Here is a 19,629-nt window from a genome sequence, read left to right on the forward strand (position 1 = left end):
AAAAAACACCCAAACCAAAAATCAAGGTCGCATTGCAACAACAAACCAATCTTTGTGAATACGAATCCTGGGGGCTACTATTTGCCATTTAAAGGAAATAAATCATGGTGAGGGGATAATCTGAAATTTTGGAAATTCGAAGGCCACTTTAAGAGTTGAGATGGGGTGGGAAGGTTGAATAAACCACCATTCACCATTCTTCAGGCATCTCGAAACTCAATCTAAACATTTCAATGAAAAAGAAGATGGGAGGCGACCTGGGTCACATCTCAATTTTTTGTTTGTTGTTTGTATTTTCAGTAGATGTAAAAATTGAGCCAAACTGTCCCACTGAAAAGACCTTCAACCCCGGCTTGAGCGGGTATCAACCTTACAAGAGTAATTTTTGGAGCACACTACCAAATACGCTCGTTACACAACTTTTACGGAAGCTCCCAGTTTTTAATAAGCATACAATTATTTTTCTTTTTCTCTCCAAGGACTCAGATAGCTGGAGCGAGGATGGGTCCCCCTCTGATTTCGTCCACGATCCAGCCAATCTGAGCCCGGATGCTAATTAGTTGCGCTCCCTCGATGAACACGCCTTTGTCGCATGTAGGGACGGACTACAAAGCCCAGAATGCCTCGCCCCTCCCTGATCAATGAGGGCTTATTTAAATGATCTCTGAGGTCTTGGACCCAGGCCAATCAGCTGTCAGGGCTCATGATAAATCGCAATGCATTATTGATAATAATAATTACTGGGACATGCGCGTTCCGGCCGAAGGGGGGTAAATTTCCCAACTCCAGGAATTTGTGGCGGAGTGGGCAAATAACCGCGGCTCTCCCGGCGCCCCGATGCTCGCACCATGTCGAGGCGCAAGCAGGCGAAACCCCAACACATCAACTCGGAGGAGGACCAGGGCGAGCAGCGGCCGCAGCAGCCGGCCCCGGAGTTTGCAGATGCGGCCCCAGCGGCGCCGGCGGCGGGGGAGCCGGGTGAGTGGGGCTGGGGGCGCACGCCCGGGGCGGGCAGTTTCCCGGACGTTCGCGGGACCCTCGAAGGCGCGGGCTTCGGGGAGCTAGCGGCTTCCAGCGCAGATTCTCGCACTGAGATCTGGGGGCTCAGTTCCAGAGAAGGAAGGCAGCCTCATTCCCCCCCACCCCCAGCCCCGTGCTTGTTAATGTTACACTTTTAGCGCTCCGCTTCCCCTGTCTCGTGTAAGTTTCACCCCCCGTCTCTCTCCCCTTATTGTGAAATTGACCCCCACCCTCTCCTTCGTCCCTCTCATTCCTGAAAGGTTCCCTTCTCCTTGTCCTGTGCCCCTCTCTTAATTGGTTCCACTCCCCTCACTAGTAACCTCCCCCCACTTGTAACTTAGGTTCCCCTCCTCCCTCCCTGGCGCCGCTTTTAAAAGAAAGACCCCGGGGGTCCCCACCCTTTCCCTCACCCCTTGGGGGTTTTCCAGGAGGCTGGAGAAGGGGTGCACCCCTGGAAGACCCCCTCGGGGGAGGGCGATCTGTTGCGCGCGCCCCTCCCGGGCCAAGCGGGGGGAGGGGGCGCGACCTCTCCCCACCCCCGGGAGCTGGGGTGCGGGCCACCCGCGCTGCGGAGGGGATTGCAGGGCCTGAGGAGGTGGGAGAGAACGGCACAATATTTCCCTTTCTTAAAATTTCTTTTTTGGTTTTCGCTTTTTTTCCCTCGGCTACGCCGCCTGCCGATCTTCGCCCTAACCTTTCGGGGCCTGACCTCCAGCCATCTTTGATTTCCGACTTCCTAAAAATAACCGCGGCGAGCCGGAGGGGTGCGGGCCCCTGGGGGCCGGGGTCGCGGGCGCGCGGCAGCCCCGCTGAGGTGCACGGGCCTGGCGTTTTGCTGGGGCGCCCGGCTTTCCAAAGGCGCGCCCCGGGGGCGGGAGGGGCGAGGTCGGGCCAGGGCTGGGCGGTCGCGGCCAGGGCGAGCTCCCGGGGCTGACCCGGCCCACGCTTCCGCGGCGAGTGTCTCCGGGGTCGGGAGGAGTTCGGGACCCCAGCCCGGCCGGGAGCGGCGGGGCAAACCCCCCTCCTCCTAATCACTTAACCCAGGAGGTTTTAGGAGCGAGTCGATTTCCCACTATCTCCCCTCCGTCCTGGCCCGCCAAATTGTCGCCCGATAAGTTTTTAGCGTACGTGGGGGGGGAGGGGGCGTTTTTAACCTCCTTTTGGGCCTTGTGGGGTCGCTTCCCCTCCCCTCCCTGCCTGCTTTCTCATATCACCGCAGATGAGGGTGTGCGCGGCAACCCCAGACACTCTGAGCCACAACTCCGATGGGAAGACGGTCGCTACTTTTGGCTACCGTACTCTCCCCTTTTTTTCAGGGAGGGAATGTAACAAATTTCCCAAATTTATAATACGTTAATATAAACCCCTATTTTCCCCCAAATAACATTTTTCCAGGGCAAATTAAAGAGATCAGCTTGACCGAGGGGGCAGCTGTGCGTTTTCGGGGCGTCTGATGGTCAGGGCAGCGCGCACCCGAGGTCCCCGGAGGACGGACTCTCTTTGTGCCGTGGGGGGTGAGGGGAGCATGGAGAGGCTTCGTCGTCTGGTCCACCTGGAACAAAAGGGTTAACCCTCCACCCGCCCGCTTCCTCCCGAAGGAGGGGCGAACTCCTGGCTCTGACCCCTCCCCTGGTCCTGCTCTGACCTCCCCTTCCCCCTTCATTTTGGGTGGGCGCACACAAGTGGGGCTTTTGGTGGTGTTTGGCACCTTTAGGGGGAGCTTGTTACAGGAGGGCTTCTTAAATTAAGGCTGGCTGGAGTTTGCAGTTAGTTAACCCGAGCTAGGCTAGGATCTCAGGCCTGGCTGTGCGCTCCCTCCACGATTTGGGAGGGGGTGGGTTCGCTATTGATCGCTTGGGTTGGAGCGGACAGCCGAGTTGCGCGCGGGCGCCCCCTGGAGGCCCAGCCTGGTGTCGCGCCCTTTGCTGAGAGGCGGGTCCCCTCGCGGGTACCGGCTCACACCTGATGGGTGGGACGGATTGGGGAGGGGAATTTAGAGCGCGGGACTGGGCCAAGGATGGGCGCCCCTGGGGACTCCAGCCAGTTGCCTGCGCGGTCCTTGGCTGTGCCCAGTATTGTTGGCCAAGTCTTTGGAATTCTTAGAAAGAATTCCTTGATCCTAGAATATGTTTTCAGAATCTCCAGTTGCAAACATGGAACAGAAGGTAGTTTTCCCAAGCAGTACGTTTTAATGACTGCATTTTACATTTGAGCAGCCTGAATATATACACGTATATATATAATCTCGATATGAATAATGTTTTTGAAAATTAAGATTGGGCTGGTCTTATTTTACAAAGCTAATTTGAGACCCAGTTGTAAAGAATGCAGTTTTTGAGCGAGGAAAATGAAGTCCGGCCATCAATTAGCAGATCAAAAAATCTGCAGCTGGTCGGTGGGCTCACGCTACATACAGGAAAATTAGCATTTTCTCAAAAGAGTTCCAAATGCCCTTTGTGCTAAACTGGATTACAACCATCAACGATTAAGATTCCCAAGTTTCAAATAACTGCCTAGCCCCAGTTTCTAAACTGAAATGACCTACACTGGCTGTAAGGATTCTGAGAATAGGGCCCTTGGAAGCTCCCATTTTAAGTGAGGGAGAGGGAAATCTTGTTGGTAGTAGCATTCGTTCACGTTGCAGGCCAACTTTCTGTGTTTTGATCTGAGTTTAGAAAAGAGAGAGGGGCTACGCTCGCCCACAGGCCCTTTTGTTTCGTTAAAAATAAATTGTGATCCTTGGTCATTCAAGCCTCTGCTAGCTTCCTCACCGGTGGGGAGTTGGGGAGCCATCTTGGGAGGCAGGAGATAGAGTTAGCACTTCCTCTTTTAAATGAAGTTAAGCTTTTTTGTAAAGGTTTAGAGTAAGATGTGCATTCCAGTCTGGTTCTATGACTTTCAGTAGTGTAACCTTGAGACCCACTGATTTATTTCCCTGAGCTTTTGGGTTCTTTATCACCCTATACAGTGGTGATAAAGCTTATCTTGTTTAGATAATTTCAACTGTAGAATGCCCACTGTGTGCTGGGAGTGTGATCAGTAATTAATTTCATTCAAAATAACGATGTTTTCATTTTTATTTACTTATTGTGTCAAAATGGTGCTGAGCCGCCAATAATTCTGCAGTTTTATCTGCAGCCTGCTGTGTGCCAGACCCCAGGCTGGGGGCCTCAAACACATGATCTTTAATTCTCATTTTTACTCATTTTAGAGTAAACTCCAGCTCCAGGTTGAAGTGACTTACCTTGTTCTGTTTGAGTTTTAGCCTTGCTCTGCATCTGGGGTTTGTGTTTATCATGGTCTTAGAGGAGCTGCTTATGGGATGGGATTTTCTGTCAGTTCCTTCATTGAGGGAGCCATGGTGAGTGAGTGGCTGGTTTGATGATCTCTCCTCCCCTTTAATTTTTGAGATGCATTTTTGCAGGCTTTAGAGTAAGAGGTCCCTGGGAAGCAAGGTGGGAATAAGGCAGTTTGCATTTGATCCCTTGGACCTTGGAACAATGATGGGGAAGAGAGTTCAAGAAGTTCCCTTTTCATCATCCTTAACCTATTGTACTTTTGATTTTTTTAAAAAGCATCTAAACGATTTTCAAAGCCTCTAAATCCAGACAAGAACTGGACAAGAACTCCAGTCAGCGCAGTTCATTTTTTTCAAATAAATTTCGTGTCTATGTCAGGCTTTGTTCTAGGAGACTCTGGAGGAGGCAGCAGAAGCCCCTGCCTGCATGGAGTTTACAAATTTGCTTACAGGATGAGCTCCTGTTGAGGCAGAATGGGCTGTGTCTCGAAGGTAAACAGCAGAGCTCACACACCTTTGCAGCTCTACAGCCTTCTTTGATTTTTTTATTCTTTTTTTTTTTTTTCCTTTTCAGTAGATTCCCTGAATTTTAATCCAAGACTTTGGAAAAATTCTTTAGCTCATAATAAAGTAGAAACTTAGTTACAGCTCTGATGTACCATCTACGAATTGAGTTAAAGGCTTGTTACTTAAGTGTTTCTCAGATTGCTGAAGTCAAATGTAAAATTAAACTGGTAAAGGGCACTTTCTTTCTACTGGTTCCATACTTAAGGACATCTCAATTTCCTTTTATTTTTGGTAAGCAATTATACTGTGGGTAGGGGGAGTACTTTAGATAATCTACTCATTGTAGTTCTTTTCATATAGGAATGGGAAAAAAAGATAAGCTGGAGGCATAATGCTTTTCTCAAGATTATACAGGTTTTATTTTTTGAGCATTTTCGAGTCTCCAGAATTTGATTGGCCTCTAGTAGATGAGCTTTTCTTCCTGTACAATAGTAAGAGTATTTTCTATCCATTTGGCAGTGATTGAATCTAAGACCCCTGCTGGGTTTACTGCATTCTTCCAACTTATTGGATAACTAGATGCTGAGAGATAACATTCCTAAAATTCGGAGTGGGGGTGGGGTGGAAGGAGGGAAGAACTAGTTGCTGTGTAATCCCTCTGAACTTTGATTTTTCCTTTTGGGAAGGGTTAACTTAAGCATACCCAACAATTGTTCGTAAGAGTCCTCTTACTCTTTGGCAAATACGGTTTCAGTATTTGCCAATGGTGGTCTGGATGTAGGAGTACTTTTTACTGCGCGAGCAAACAGAGCTCCTGCTGTTTTAAGACTCAAGTGCGATGTTGCCTGAATTGCTGGGAGGCTACAGAAGAGGCAAGCCTGTGTATACAGTGAAGGCAAGCTGGTATTCAGGTTGTAAATCACTCTTGGGAACTGTTGGATCCTTCTAGAGCAGAGGAGCTTAACCTTTTTTGTGCCATAGACCCCCCCCAACAGAATGTATTTAAATGCGTAAAGTAAAATACGTACATAGAATACCAGGGAAATAAATTTCATTGAAATATGGTTACCGAAACTGAAAACGTTTGTGAGATACATGTGCTTCTTTATGAACACAATAAATAAGATCTAGCAGCCAGTCAGGTAACCACCAGAATTTCCAGGAATGTAGCAGCATTAACACCGTATGAAAATATCTGCTTTCGATTGATGACAAAGTCACGAGTTCTGTAGATACCACTGTGGTGTGGTTCCCCACATTCATAATTGAAAGGTTAGTGAAAATAAAGATATTTTTATTCCTGTCTAATTTCGTGGACCCCGGTTAAAGAATGCCTGCTTTAGAACCTGCATTTTATAACAGTGAGGGAATATTGTCCCCAAGGGCGTGAAAATTGTTTGGGGGAGGGGGACAAAAACATTTATTGATAGTATGATGGTTTGTGGTATTAAAATTTCATGGGGGGTGGTGATTAGGGAAAAATGCTTTAAAAGCCTCCGTAGACGGGCGAAATGAAAAAAAGTTTGAGAAACTCTGCTCTAGAAGAAAGAATGATAAATTAGGCCACCAATTTTAGTGCCCTTCTTAAAGAGTAGTTAAGAATACAATCCTTGCGGGGCTGGCCCCATGCTGTGGCAGTTAAGTGCCCACACTCCGCTGCTGGTGGCTGGGTTCGGATCCCGGGCACATACAGATGCACCGCTTGTCAGGCCACGTTGTGGCGGCGTCCCATATAAAGTGGAGGAAGATGGGCACAGATGTCAGCCCAGGGCCAGTCTTCCTCAGCAAAAAAAAAAAGGGGAGGATTGGCATGGATGTTAGCTCAGGGCTGGTCCTCCTCACCAAAAAACAAAACAAAAAAAGCAAACAGAATACAATCCTTGCGCTTGTGTTTTCTAGCTAGCACTATGTCACCTCAAATCACTTCATTATTTCTGAGCCTCTGTTTCCACATTTGCTAATTGGGAACAGAGACGCTTGTTTTTGTCACTAGGAAGATAAATGAGTTATAGTCTAAGAGTCTGAAGTGTGTGTTTTGTTGTTGTTTGTGGAGAATGGTGGTAGATTTGCTTTGGCCCTTAAAAAGCAGAATGGGTATTTTTGCCTGGGCTTTATTAGAGATTTCCAGAGGTGGCTGAGACAAAGGGTGGAAACATGCTCGTTAAAAAGAAACCACAGTACAAAAGTATACACACTTCATCAAGTTTCTCTCTTCTCATGCTCCAAGAACTAGAGAACAGCCACAGTGTCTCTTATTTCAGAACTTTTTCGTGTATGTATTTATATCTTTATCCAGAAACACAAATGGGAGCACATTATATATACATCCTGTTCTCTACTCTTTTTTCCCTTCTCTTGAAATAAATCTCAGGCAGTTGTCCTGTAGAGCAGCACATGTAATGGATCTATTTTTGGAGGCTACAAAGTAGTCATCTTTTTTCTGTACTCTTAATTTACTTACCCAGAGCCTTACTGATGGATGGACCCAAGTGCATCCATATTTGTTTTTGCTGTTTGTTAATACAAGAAATGTATCCTTGTATTACAGAAAGTAAATTCCTAACAAAAGAATTGCTGGGTCACAGGAGGATAGCACTAAAAGTTCTGAAGTTGCCTGATTGCGCTCTGAAGGAGCTGTATCTATTTATCTATTTATATGCATCTACCAACGGTGTGTATTTCCTTCCCAAAAGAAACTATTTTAAAGTTCTTGACACATAATTGCCAGAATTCTTTTCCAGAAAGATTGTGCCATTTAACACCCCCACAGGCACCGCATTTCAAGTCTTGGGAAAGTGTATGGATAGACACTATCTTAAAGGTTCTGGGAATTGCTGAATATTTTTAACTTGATTCTTGCAATACGACTGTTTTGGAGCAGTATGGGGGCCATAGGAAGGACCTGCCTGTTGAACTCCACCTGGAAGTAGCAGGAGTCCATAGTGTCCTAACTTTTAAAGTGACTTCTGGGCTGTCCCAGAACAATGGTAACGTGTTCTAGTTATACCCAGCCAACCTGACTCCTCAGCCCTTCCTGTTCCCCTGGGGAGTCTATGAAAGGCAAGATAGTTGCAGTCTCAACAGAAGAAACATAGTATGATAGGAAGTATAAGAACAGAGTTGAAACGGCGGGGTCTGGGCGCTGGGTGCCTGGGTTTTAATGTTGGTGCTGTGTGTATTACTTTGGGCAAGTTAATGTCCTGTGCCTCAGTTTCCCCATCTGTTAAATATAATAGTCCCTACCTCATAGAGTTGTTAATAACATATAAATTGTTTAGAATACACCTGGCACATAACCAGTGGTCACAAGTTATCTATGGCTAATTTTTAATTCTGTTGCCTTGGACAAGTCACATTACTTCAGTCTGTTTTTCTTATCTGTAAATGGGCTGATATTTAATAGTAAAGTACGTGTGGGGCTCCTAAAGGTGCCTAGTCTGAACTGCAGGAGGCTCTCCAGCTCATGTTTTCATCATCTGATCCCTCGCCCCAGCCTTGTACACAATGAGAAGTTTTGTTAAATGAGTGAGGCATTAAATGACTGTTGTCTTGTTCTCAGCAGTCCTAGTTATCCAGCTAACCAAAAAAGCCATTAGAACTACGGTCGTGCGTTGCTCAATGACGGGTATGTTCTGAGAAATTCGTCGTTAGGTGATTTCATTGTTAGGTGATTTCATCGTTGTGCGAATATCGTAGAGTGGACTTACACGAGATGGTTTGTGTCAGCAGATAGCCTACTACACACCTAGGCTATGTGTTACTGATCTTACAGAACCACTGACACACATGTGGTCCGTTGTTGACCAAAACTTCGTTACACGGCACACGACCGTAGAAGAGGTGGGGAAACGAGTGCTCACTGAAGACCTACAGTGTCTGCACTTTCCCCGATCCTAGGATGGTGCCAGGCACAGGCGCTCCACAAACATGTTAAATTAATCACTTCGCTTAACCTAGGCACCTACCTTATGAGGTTGTCGTGATTAGGCATGTTTAATAGAAACTCTGAGAGGTGGGCCCACCATATCCAACCTGCATTGACAGGCGAGCTCTGGCTTGGCCCGCACCTGTTTCCTTCACCCTGTCAGGCCAGACCTGCTTATGGCTGTTGCCTCTTTTTCCTGGCCCACCCCAACCCACATACACGGTGTAAATCTTCATGTTATTACCTAGTCTGAAATGAGTCAAGATTAAGTCAGTTTATCAAGGCCATGCTCTGTAAATTTAAAAGAACCACTTTTTGAAAATCTGATGAAACCTATAGATCTTCCCAAGAGAAATACTTTGTCTCAAGATTAACCCCTCCCTCCAACTGTTGGCGGACTCCTCAGTCAAAAACCCATGGTTTTAGAAAGTGTAATCATCCAAGAAGTTGAGAGGCAAAATATGTTAGTTTGCTTTAAAAAGTAATAATTTATTTAAAAGTGGTGTGGATCCTTCCTGGCCTTTCCCCCAAGCATTTGTACATTTCAGACAGGTTTTGTTTTAAACAAAAATGGTCACATTTTACCCTCTGTTCTGCAGCCTATTTCTTTCACTTAACTTCTGTCTCCATGTCAGGGCATATGGAAATTCTGCATCGTTTTTGTACTGTGGGTAGACCCAAATTTACCTTTTTGAGGCTATAGACATTTCAGTAAAAGGTACCCTTCCTCCTTCTTGGATCTTTGTATATCTGTGCAAATGTCTGTTGTTTAGATCTGAACACCTGGAGTTGCTGGGTCTGAGGTGTACCTATATGACTTCTCAGCGGTGGGGTGTACGTATAATAAATAGGATAGTCAGGAAATGAGAAAGATAAAGTAGCTTAGAGAGACTCTCTATGCACCTGGCTTCTTATTTCCAGGGCCCAGGCATCTGGCTGAAGGCACACTCCCAAAACAGGCATTTTATTATTTTTTTTAAAGAGTTTTCTTTTCTTTTTTTTTTTAATTTATTTTTTTCCCCCCAAAGCCCCAGTGGATAGTTGTGTGTCACAGTTGCACATCCTTCTAGTTGCTGCATGTGGGGCGTGGCCCCAGCATGGCCGGAGAAGTGGCGCATCACCCGGGATCCGAGCCCGGGCCGCCAGCAGTGGAGCGGTGCGCTTAACCGCTAAGCCACAGGGCCGGCCCAAGACAGGCATTTTAATGTGCAGGCTAGCACTAACCATGAAGAGAATAGGACCCAATTACAAAAGAAATCCATGGACCAATCATTTTTAGGAATATAACTGCCCAGAATAGGACTGTTGTTCGATTTCATGTAACAGTAGTAGAAGTTGCAAATGGAGGTAGAGGAATAAAATTCATCCTTCCCATCCCCTCCTTCCATTCTTGGGCTTCTCTCTTTATATAATGGCTTCTTAACCCTTTAATGCCCTAATCATTAAGACATTTCTATAGGTTTTTCATAATCTGGAAGGTCAGTGAAGTCTTTTTCTGTGGTCATGCCTTTCTTGGATGAGCTATGTTTGCTTCTTTTCTATGTGTTTTCTCATATATGAAAATAGTCCTAGGAATATCTCCTTGGCCTTCCTGTCTAAATTCACCCAGTGTACTGTTCTCCATTTTTAAGTGAAGTTAGTACTACCGTCATAATTGTTGGTACCTTTAAACTTTAACCGTCCCTGGTGGGAAGGTGCACTTATTACATTGCTTGAATGAGTGATTTACTGCAGTTCTTCTTTCGATGAGCCCAGGATGGAGATCAGCAACCAGGGTTTGAGCAGGTTCCCATATCATTTTTATGGATGGCGTGAAATCCGTTTGTCTTTGCAAGCCAGCTCTGAGTGGAGTGCAGAGGTCCAAGGGGATTATTTTAATAAATTGTATGAGTTTCCTAGGGCTGCCTTAACAAATTGCCGCAAACTGGATGGCTTAAAACAGGAGGAATTTATTCTCATGGTTCTGGAGGCCAGATACCTGAAATTTAGGTGTGGGCAGGGTTGGTTCCTTTTGGAGGTTTCGGAGGGAGAGTCTGATCCAGGCCTCCTTCCTACCTTTTTTTTTTGAGGAAGATCAGCCCTGAGCTAACATCCGTGCTAATCCTCCTCGTTTTTTTTGCTGAGGAATACCAGCTCTGAGCTAACATCTATTACCAATCCTCCTCCTTTTTTTTTCCCCCAAAGCCCCAGTAGATAGTTGTATGTCATAGTTGCACATCCTTCTAGTTGCTGTATGTGGGACGCGGCCTCAGCGTGGCCAGAGAAGTGGTGCGCGCCCGGGATCTGAACCCGGGCCGCCACTAGTGGAGCGCGCGCACTTAACCGCTAAGCCATGGGGCCGGCCCTCCTTCCTACCTTCTGTTGGCTTCTGGCAGTCCTTGGCTTCTAGCCTCCTAACTCCTTCTCTGCCTTGTCTTCACGTGGTCTCATTCTCTGTCTCATCTTCCCTTCCTTTCTCTTTAAAGACACCAGGCATCGGGTTTGGGACCCTCCCTAATTATGTTTGCAAAGATCCCGTTCCAAATAATGTCACATGCACAGGTGCCTGGGGTTAGGACTTAGACATATTTTAGGGAGATATAACCACTATGTAAGTCGTTGGCTCGTTTAGACCCTTGGATGCCTCGTTCCCTTAAAGTCTTCTGCCTTTTGGGACACAGATCATGAAGACCTCTGTTGTATTGTGAGTTGTTGTGGTTTTTCCCAAGAAATCACCCCAGATCCTTTCTTGAGTAGAATTTCTGAGCTTTTTCTCTCTTGTCACAGGTGTTCCAGTGACCCACCCGGGGAAGGGTGATGACGTGAGTGGGGACGGAGCGACGGTGAAGAGGCCTCGTCGGGAGGAGACTCACATCTGTGAGAAATGCTGTGCCGAGTTCTTCAGCTTCTCTGAGTTCTTAGAACATAAGAAAAATTGCACTAAACATCCACCTGTCCTCATCATGAATGACAGTGAGGAACCGGTGCCTTCAGAAGACTTCTCTGGGGCTGCGCTGAGCCACCAGCCACACAGCCCGAGCAGTAAGGACAGTCACAGGGAGGATGGCGGCAGCTCAGGGGACGCCAAGGAGAGGCCGGGGGCAGAGTCTGTCGTGTACCTAAAAACGGAGACCGCCCCGCCACCTACCCCCCAGGACATAAGCTATTTACCCAAAGGCAAAGTGGCCAACACTAATGTCACTCTTCAAGCACTACGGGGCACCAAGGTGGCGGTGAATCAGCGGAGCGCGGATGCGCTGCCAGCCCCCTTGCCCGGTGCCAACAGCATCCCGTGGGTCCTCGAGCAGATCCTGTGTCTGCAGCAGCAGCAGCTACAGCAGATCCAGCTCACCGAGCAGATCCGCATTCAGGTGAACATGTGGGCCTCCCACGCCCTCCACTCCGGCGTGGCGGGAGCTGATACCCTGAAGACGCTGGGCAGCCACATGTCCCAGCAGGTCTCTGCGGCTGTGGCTTTGCTCAGCCAGAAAGCTGGAAGCCAAGGTCTGTCTCTGGATGCCTTGAAACAAGCCAAGCTACCTCACGCAAACATCCCTTCCACCACCAGCTCTGTGTCCCCGGGGCTGACGCCCTTCGCCCTGAAGCCGGATGGGACCAGGGTGCTCCCGAACGTCATGTCGCGCCTCCCGGGTGCTTTGCTACCTCAGGCCCCAGGCTCTGTGCTCTTCCAGAGCCCCTTCTCCACTGTGGCGTTAGACCCGTCCAAGAAAGGGAAGGGGAAGCCACTGAGCATCTCCCCGGTGGATGTCAAACCCAAAGACGAGGCCGTCCTCTACAAGCACAAGTGTAAGTACTGTAGCAAGGTTTTTGGGACTGATAGCTCCTTGCAGATCCACCTCCGCTCCCATACCGGAGAGAGACCCTTCGTGTGCTCTGTCTGTGGCCACCGGTTCACCACCAAGGGCAACCTCAAGGTGCACTTTCATCGACACCCCCAGGTGAAGGCAAACCCCCAGCTGTTTGCCGAGTTCCACGACAAAATGGTGGCAGGCAATGGCATTCCCTATGCGCTCTCTGTCCCTGTCCCTGTAGACGAGTCGAGTCTCTCTTTAGACAGCAAACCTGTCCTGGTAACAGGGACCCCCAGTATAGGGCTACCTCAGAATCTCTCTTCGGGGACTAACCCCAAGGACCTCATGACCAACGACCTGCAGCCCGGTCCTTCTCCAGAAAGTGAGGAAGGATCCCTGCTCTCTGGGGTGGGGCCAAACCATAATTCCCCGAGGGTTGGTGGCTTCCAAGGGAGTGGGACCCCTGAGCCAGGGTCAGAGACTCTGAAATTGCAGCAGCTGGTGGAGAACATCGACAAGGCCACCACCGACCCCAACGAATGTCTCATTTGCCACCGTGTCTTAAGCTGCCAAAGCTCCCTCAAAATGCATTACCGCACCCACACCGGGGAGAGACCCTTCCAATGTAAGATCTGTGGTCGAGCCTTCTCCACCAAAGGCAACTTGAAGACACACCTTGGGGTTCACCGGACCAACACATCCATAAAGACGCAGCATTCGTGCCCCATCTGCCAGAAGAAGTTTACCAACGCAGTCATGTTGCAGCAGCATATTCGGATGCACATGGGTGGGCAGATTCCCAACACGCCCCTGCCGGAGAATCCCTGTGAGTTTACAGGTCCCGAGCCAATGATGGTCAGTGAGAATGGCAGCACGAGTGCCGTCTGCCATGATGACATTGTCGAAAGCATCGATGTAGACGAAGTCAGCTCCCAGGATGCCCCCAGTAGCTCCTCGAAGGTCCCCATGCCTCTTCCCGGCGTCCACTCGGCATCACCGACTCTAGGGTTCACCATGATGGCGTCCCTAGATGCCCTGGGGAAAGTGGGTCCTGCTCCTCTTGTCCTGCAGCGGCAGAGCAGCAGAGAAAACAGTTCCGTGGAGAGTGACGGCTTGACCAACGACTCGTCGTCCTCAGTGATGGGAGACCAGGAGTATCAGAGCCGAAGTCCAGACGTCCTGGAGACCACGTCCTTGCAGGCACTCTCCCCGGCCAATAGCCAAGCAGAAAGTATCAAGTCCAAGTCTCCTGATGCTGGCGGCAAAGCAGACAGCTCCGAGAGCAGCCGCACCGAGATGGAAGGTGATAGAGCTTTGGATTTAACTTAAGTCCGTTTTGGGCACAAGGTCATCCAAAAGGAACCTGGGTTGAACTTTACAAACGGAGAGTATGATGTATGCGAAGCAGCTTCTCTGTAGGGCAATTAGTCTGTCTGTTCTTTGGGGTAGAGGGAAATAATAACCACCTCTGTCCTAGTACTGACATGCTTTTATTGATGATGGTTAATGCATATTGGGTATGGACAGCATACTTTCTTGTTGGTTTTTATTTTTGTGTTTGAGCCCCATAGGGACAAATGGGTAATCTCAAGTAAATACTCCAGTAAAAGAATATTAGAGAAACTGGGTTTTGACCACTGAGATAAGCCATAGTTCCTTGATTCTGAGATCCCACTCCCTTTTTAAGGTTCACAGGTTAATAACTCTTGAAGGCGAAAAAAGAATCTAACCCATTTGAAATGCACATATAAATGTGGGGTGCCTGTTGAGGTCATTTATAGTAGAATGAGGGAATTAAAGAAGGTTGGCATCTGGGCAGACTTGAAAGATAACTTTTTATGCAGGAATTTAAACTTGAATTGCAGGGGTTTATGTGTTGCCCATACTTTTACACCAAAATGGTAAACTTTCCTTAAGCATTTGAGTCATTATTCTCTATGCAGGTAAACAAGTCAAAGGAAGGCTGCTTCCAAGGTGTAAATTTCCTGAAAGCCATTTCCAGGCTCTCAAACAGCGGGCAGTTGTTATCAAAGCTCTTTTTTGGTTTGAAGAGTGAATGAGTGTGGGTTGATAAAGGTCTGGGATTTTTTTTCCTTTGCGTACTAGGTCGGAGCAGTCTGCCATCAACATTCATCCGAGCCCAGCCAACCTATGTCAAAGTTGAAGTTCCTGGTGCGTTTATTGGACCCTCGACCATGTCGCCAGGCATGACACCTTTGTTAGCGGCCCAGCCACGCCGACAGGCCAAGCAACACGGGTGCACGCGGTGCGGGAAGAACTTCTCGTCCGCGAGCGCTCTTCAGATTCACGAGCGGACTCACACTGGGGAGAAGCCTTTCGTGTGTAACATATGTGCACGAGCTTTTACCACCAAAGGCAACTTGAAGGTGAATTTTCTTAGGGTTTCAGCAGGGATGGGGGCTCCACGTTAAGCAGCATCTCTTTAGTGGTCTTATCTATCCATGACTAATTCTTCCATTAAGACCAAATGGGGTATTATGTAGTCATCTCACAACTGGCTCTTGAAATATTATTCTTTAAAAAGAAGTGTCTTTTCTCACATTATAACATTTCTGAACTTGGGATGCTTCTTGCACTCAGTGTCTGAAATCGGTAATGCTTTTTCCTAATCTTAGTGGCACACAAAGTAATGATGTGTTTTACAAGTAATGCTCTCTGGGAGCCGGGCACATGGTCTACCTTGTGCTCCTGTCTCTCCGTGTCAAGTCCAGCATCAGTGGTTTTCCCTCCAATATTGGGGCAGACCGTGATTTCTTGGATCAATAGTTTAGTAGATGTATGAAATCAAGTCTGGGAGCATAGATAATATTTGTCATGTGGGTACTGTAGTATTGATAAGTCATTTATGGATTTGCATATGCTTCCACACTTGATGACTACCCTGTACATTGGTTTTTATTTTCCTAGCCTGCTAGGTTGAATAAATGCCATGAATTAAATATGCATATAATACAGTACCGCTGGGATTAAAGAAAAAAGTCTCAGGTTATGAACCATGCTGTTAAACCTGAGCAGCTGGGTCCTTCCAAAGAATGGCCTATATTATAATGAGTTGGTTCCAGCTAAGATTTTTCTGGGGAGATGGGGAGAGGAAGACTCCCATGTAAGGATTGAAAGTGGCTTGGGGAAGAACACAAGAAGGGAGTAGGGGACCCAGGTTTTCCTCTTGGCCCTGCCTCCAGTTTGCACAAGGCATGTTTCTCGATGGACCTTTCTCTGCCTCTCCAGTGAGTAGACTAGTTGATTCTTTGTAGCTAGAATAAAGGTTGAAACTTCATCTTAAAGTTGACCTAGAAGACTATATGTCATTTTAAAAATTGAAAATATTTATTACAAAAACAACTTATATAGAATATAATTTATATATTACATATAATTGATATAGAATATAAAAGTATAGTTTTTTAGTCTAGTTGGCAAAACTGCCAGAGGAGGAACATGAAGTAGCCTAATCTCAATACCGACCTCTAGAATATAAAGCTGAAATTAGTTCACAGGCCCTGGGGTCAGCCCCGGCCAAGGTCTGGAGCTGCTGTTGCTGCGTAGGTGGCCTTGGCAGATGGCCCCTTGTGCCTTGGTTTCCCAGGCATGGGGATAAGAATAATGACAACTTCAGGGTTGTCCCGGAGATTCAGTGAGTTGTATTAGTAAAGTGTTTCAAAGTACGCCTGGAATATCTTAGCAGCTTCTTATTACGAGCAAGTCACTTCTGAGCCTGGTGGGATGATAGCTCCTAACTTCTAAGGATCTCAGTGAAGATGAAACGACAGTGCCTGAGACACCTGGCACCTGCCACATTCTTCAACTCTTTTTAAAGAATCTGAAAGGAATTTGAAAACTCAAAATCCAGACTGGGCCAATAATTGCAGAAAGGAGACCAGGTTGAAGAACCAATAGGTAGTAGGATCTCTTTCCCCGTCAGAAGAGGCCTTGCCTTGTCTGCCACCCGAGATTAAACAGCGTTCATTCCCCACTATCACCTTCTATAACCTTCCCAACAAGGCATATTTTTCTCTGTAGCAACGATTGCCCTCATCGATGAGCTACGTACTGAGGATGTCAGCTCCATTAGGGCAGGGTCTGTTTTGTTCAAAAATTACTGTTTGAGTCAGATTTTTATTCAAGTAACTAGATTCACGTGCAGTGAGAAGTCACACGGATCTGCACATCCTGTGCCCAATTTCCCCCAGTGGCAGAATTTTGCAAAACTATAGTACAAATAATAACACAACCAGGATATTGACTTTGCTGTTATCTGCTGCTCTTGTTCAGATTTTCCCATTTCACTTGTACTTAATGTGTGTATGTGTTAAGTTCTATACAGTTTCATTACCTGGGTAGGTTTGTGTATTCACAGATCTTAACCCCAGCGCTTGAAACAATGCCTGGTACCTAGTAGGTTCACATAAGTGCACACGTGAACAGAGGGACGGGGATAAATTGGAGTGTATATTGCAACTACGATTGCCTTTACTTGCCTCTAGACAGGAATGTGGGCCAAATCATCTGATTTTTTTTTTTTCTTGAGAGAACAGATATCTGGGTTTTTTATATATGAAATCTGATTTTTAACTATAAGTTATCTTAAAACACTGAGTAGACTAAACTCATATGCAGGCTGACTGTGGCTTGCCAACATGCCATCAAGTCTCCGTTTTGGTGGAATCCTCTCTGTGCCTTTTCCCGTAGGTCCACTATATGACACACGGGGCCAACAACAGCTCTGCACGCCGGGGGAGGAAGCTGGCAATCGAGAACACCATGGCTCTCTTAGGAGCAGAGGGCAAGCGAGTCCCCGAGATGTTTCCCAAGGAAATCCTGGCCCCTTCGGTGAATGTGGACCCTGTGGTGTGGAACCAGTACACCACCATGCTCAATGGAGGTCTGGCCATGAAGACCAACGAGATCTCGGTGATCCAGAGCGGCGGCATTCCTACCCTCCCGGTGTCCGTGGGGGTCAGCTCCATCGCGAATAACACCACTGTCTCCAAGATGGATGGCTCCCAGTCAGCGCTCAGTGCCGAAGTAGAAAATCCAGGGCCTGCCGACGGCGTTCCCAAACACCAGTTCCCTCGCTTCCTGGAAGAAAACAAGATTGCCGTCAGCTAAGGAGAACCCACTAAGGAGAGCCCACGCGGAAACAGACGGTGACCTCTAGAGCTGTACCTTTTGTGTTGTTGTTTAAGAACCCACCTCCTGTTGGTTTTCTTACTGATGTGCAAATGATGTTTACAGTTGTAACCACAACCTCAGGCAAGTCCTACAATCACGATGTTGCTATGCTGCTTTGCAAAAAAAAAAAAAAAAAATTGAAAAAAATTGAAAAAAGAAAAAAAATTCATACTAAAACAGATAACAGACTAGTGTTGTTTTTTTTTTTTTTTTTTAATTTTGGAAAGAAGCGGGTCTTGCAAAGTAGCTCTGTTACTTGCGACAAATTGTATACATGAAACCTTTGTGTAACCTAAAGTAACCTAGAGTAACTATTTCCAAAGACGGTCACCTATTTCAAGTTGGAACTTACTGAACGTCAATGGAAAAGACAACTGTGTTAGCCTAATGGGAGGGGGAGGGGTACTGTCTACTCCATGGTGACTGTATGCGGGTAAATGGATAAGGTCTGGCATCTGTTTAGGGACCTGCTTTGTATACCCCCCACTCCCAGCCCCTGCAGCCATCCTTTTTTTCTTTTCTTTTTTGAATGTACTTTAAAAAAACAACAAAACAAACAAAAAAAAAACACCTAAGGTTGTGGAATTACAAAATTCCTTCAACCTTGGAACCTTAAGTAGGATGCCCTCGAATGGACTGATTTTGGTCCGTGGGGCGTCACTTGTGCGCACTGCTTATTTAAATACAGTTCAGTTGGAGCCCCGAGAGTGCCGATGTACCTCCCGATGCTTTTCCAGATGCCTCCTCCTGCCTGAACACCAGGAGAGGTGGGCACCTAGGCAGGGAATCTCAGGTGACTTAATTTAGTTCGCCAGTGCCTACTCGAGTATTGAAGAACTGGGTTTTCATTCTTGAAGAAACTCACGGAAGGGCTTGTTTCTTATAGGTTCACATACTGATTTTTACCAACATTTCCTTGGTGTGACTTATGCCAAGCAATTATGAAGAGTTTTTTTTTCCCCTGAGTATTGCATGAAGGCTACGAAGTTGGAACAGGCAAGTCCTGGTTGTGAAAGCTTTAATTTATCTACCTCATTTATTTTTTATTTTTGTAGCCATAGTCTCTATTTTCCTATTTTATGACCGCTGAAGTGTTCTAGGCTCTGTCTTAAACCTAAGAGTTGACTGATGTATTGGTGGGAGCAGCTGGATGTGCCGATTCTTTTTTTTTTTTTAATCCCCTTTTTGTATATGTAATATTAAGCAAACAATGAAACATTGCTCTAACAGTTTAACAAAGGAGGAGAAAGAAAGACCCTAATTTCTGGGTGGAGAAGTCTTTCCCCCTCTACGTGGAGAAGTAGATCAAGACTGTTAGCAAAAGTTTGTCTCAGTTATTGCACCTGATTTCAGGATCCAAAAAAAATGTTTTTGTTTTTGCCAAATTGTGCCTTTCCTTCTGGAATTGTAAGTGAACACAATAATAGTACCCGTTGACACTGTGAAGTGGATATTGTTACAGAGAACACACCAGAGCTTTCTCACTGTTAAGCTAATAATGTCTTGTGAATGTATGATCTACGGAGAAACCCCTGTAGTTTTACCTGCTGATGCTGTCTGTCTGTCTGGAGAATAAATTTTGGATGTTTTTCCCCCCATCAGGTGTGTATGTAAGTTTTTCTGGTAGTTTCTACTCTAAACCTGAGAATCCTTACTAGACAGTCATTTCCAGCTGCCTTGTGACCCTCTGGGTCCTGGAATTGAAGATACACCTCTGGGTACATCCATGCTTGACTGGCATCTCACGCACACAAATAACTACTTGCTGGGTGGTATCTTTCCTTTTTAAGGCATAAAAGTTTCATTAGCGTAATCTCATTCTAGAGAACTTGCGTGTGTCTGCTTGTGATCAGAGAAGGGTTATCATGGCCTAGATTACCCCACATCTCAACCCG

At 46.7% G+C, this 19,629-nt stretch overlaps 1 protein-coding gene across 2 annotated transcripts; it reads left to right on the forward strand.

The window, feature by feature from the left end:
- The first annotated feature begins 744 nt into the window (after window positions 1-744).
- On the forward strand, window positions 745-19,332 carry SALL4 (spalt like transcription factor 4). Of its 2 annotated transcripts, none has more exons than XM_004430263.3 (4): window positions 745-978; window positions 11,517-13,844; window positions 14,648-14,928; window positions 17,252-19,332. In XM_004430263.3, exons 1-4 carry the CDS (start codon window positions 849-851, stop codon window positions 17,669-17,671), a joined length of 3,159 nt encoding a protein of 1,052 aa, XP_004430320.1. In that variant the 5' UTR covers window positions 745-848; the 3' UTR covers window positions 17,672-19,332. The 2 variants fall into 2 exon arrangements, with proteins under 2 accessions (XP_004430320.1, XP_087301238.1); XM_087445112.1 differs by having other exon boundaries at window positions 747-978; window positions 11,517-12,536.
- Window positions 19,333-19,629: the final 297 nt, after the last annotated feature.

This window comes from Ceratotherium simum, chromosome 21, assembly GCF_057802395.1.
Source record: "Ceratotherium simum simum isolate JZ-2026a chromosome 21, ASM5780239v1, whole genome shotgun sequence".
In the NCBI taxonomy this organism is placed as follows: domain Eukaryota; kingdom Metazoa; phylum Chordata; class Mammalia; order Perissodactyla; family Rhinocerotidae; genus Ceratotherium; species Ceratotherium simum.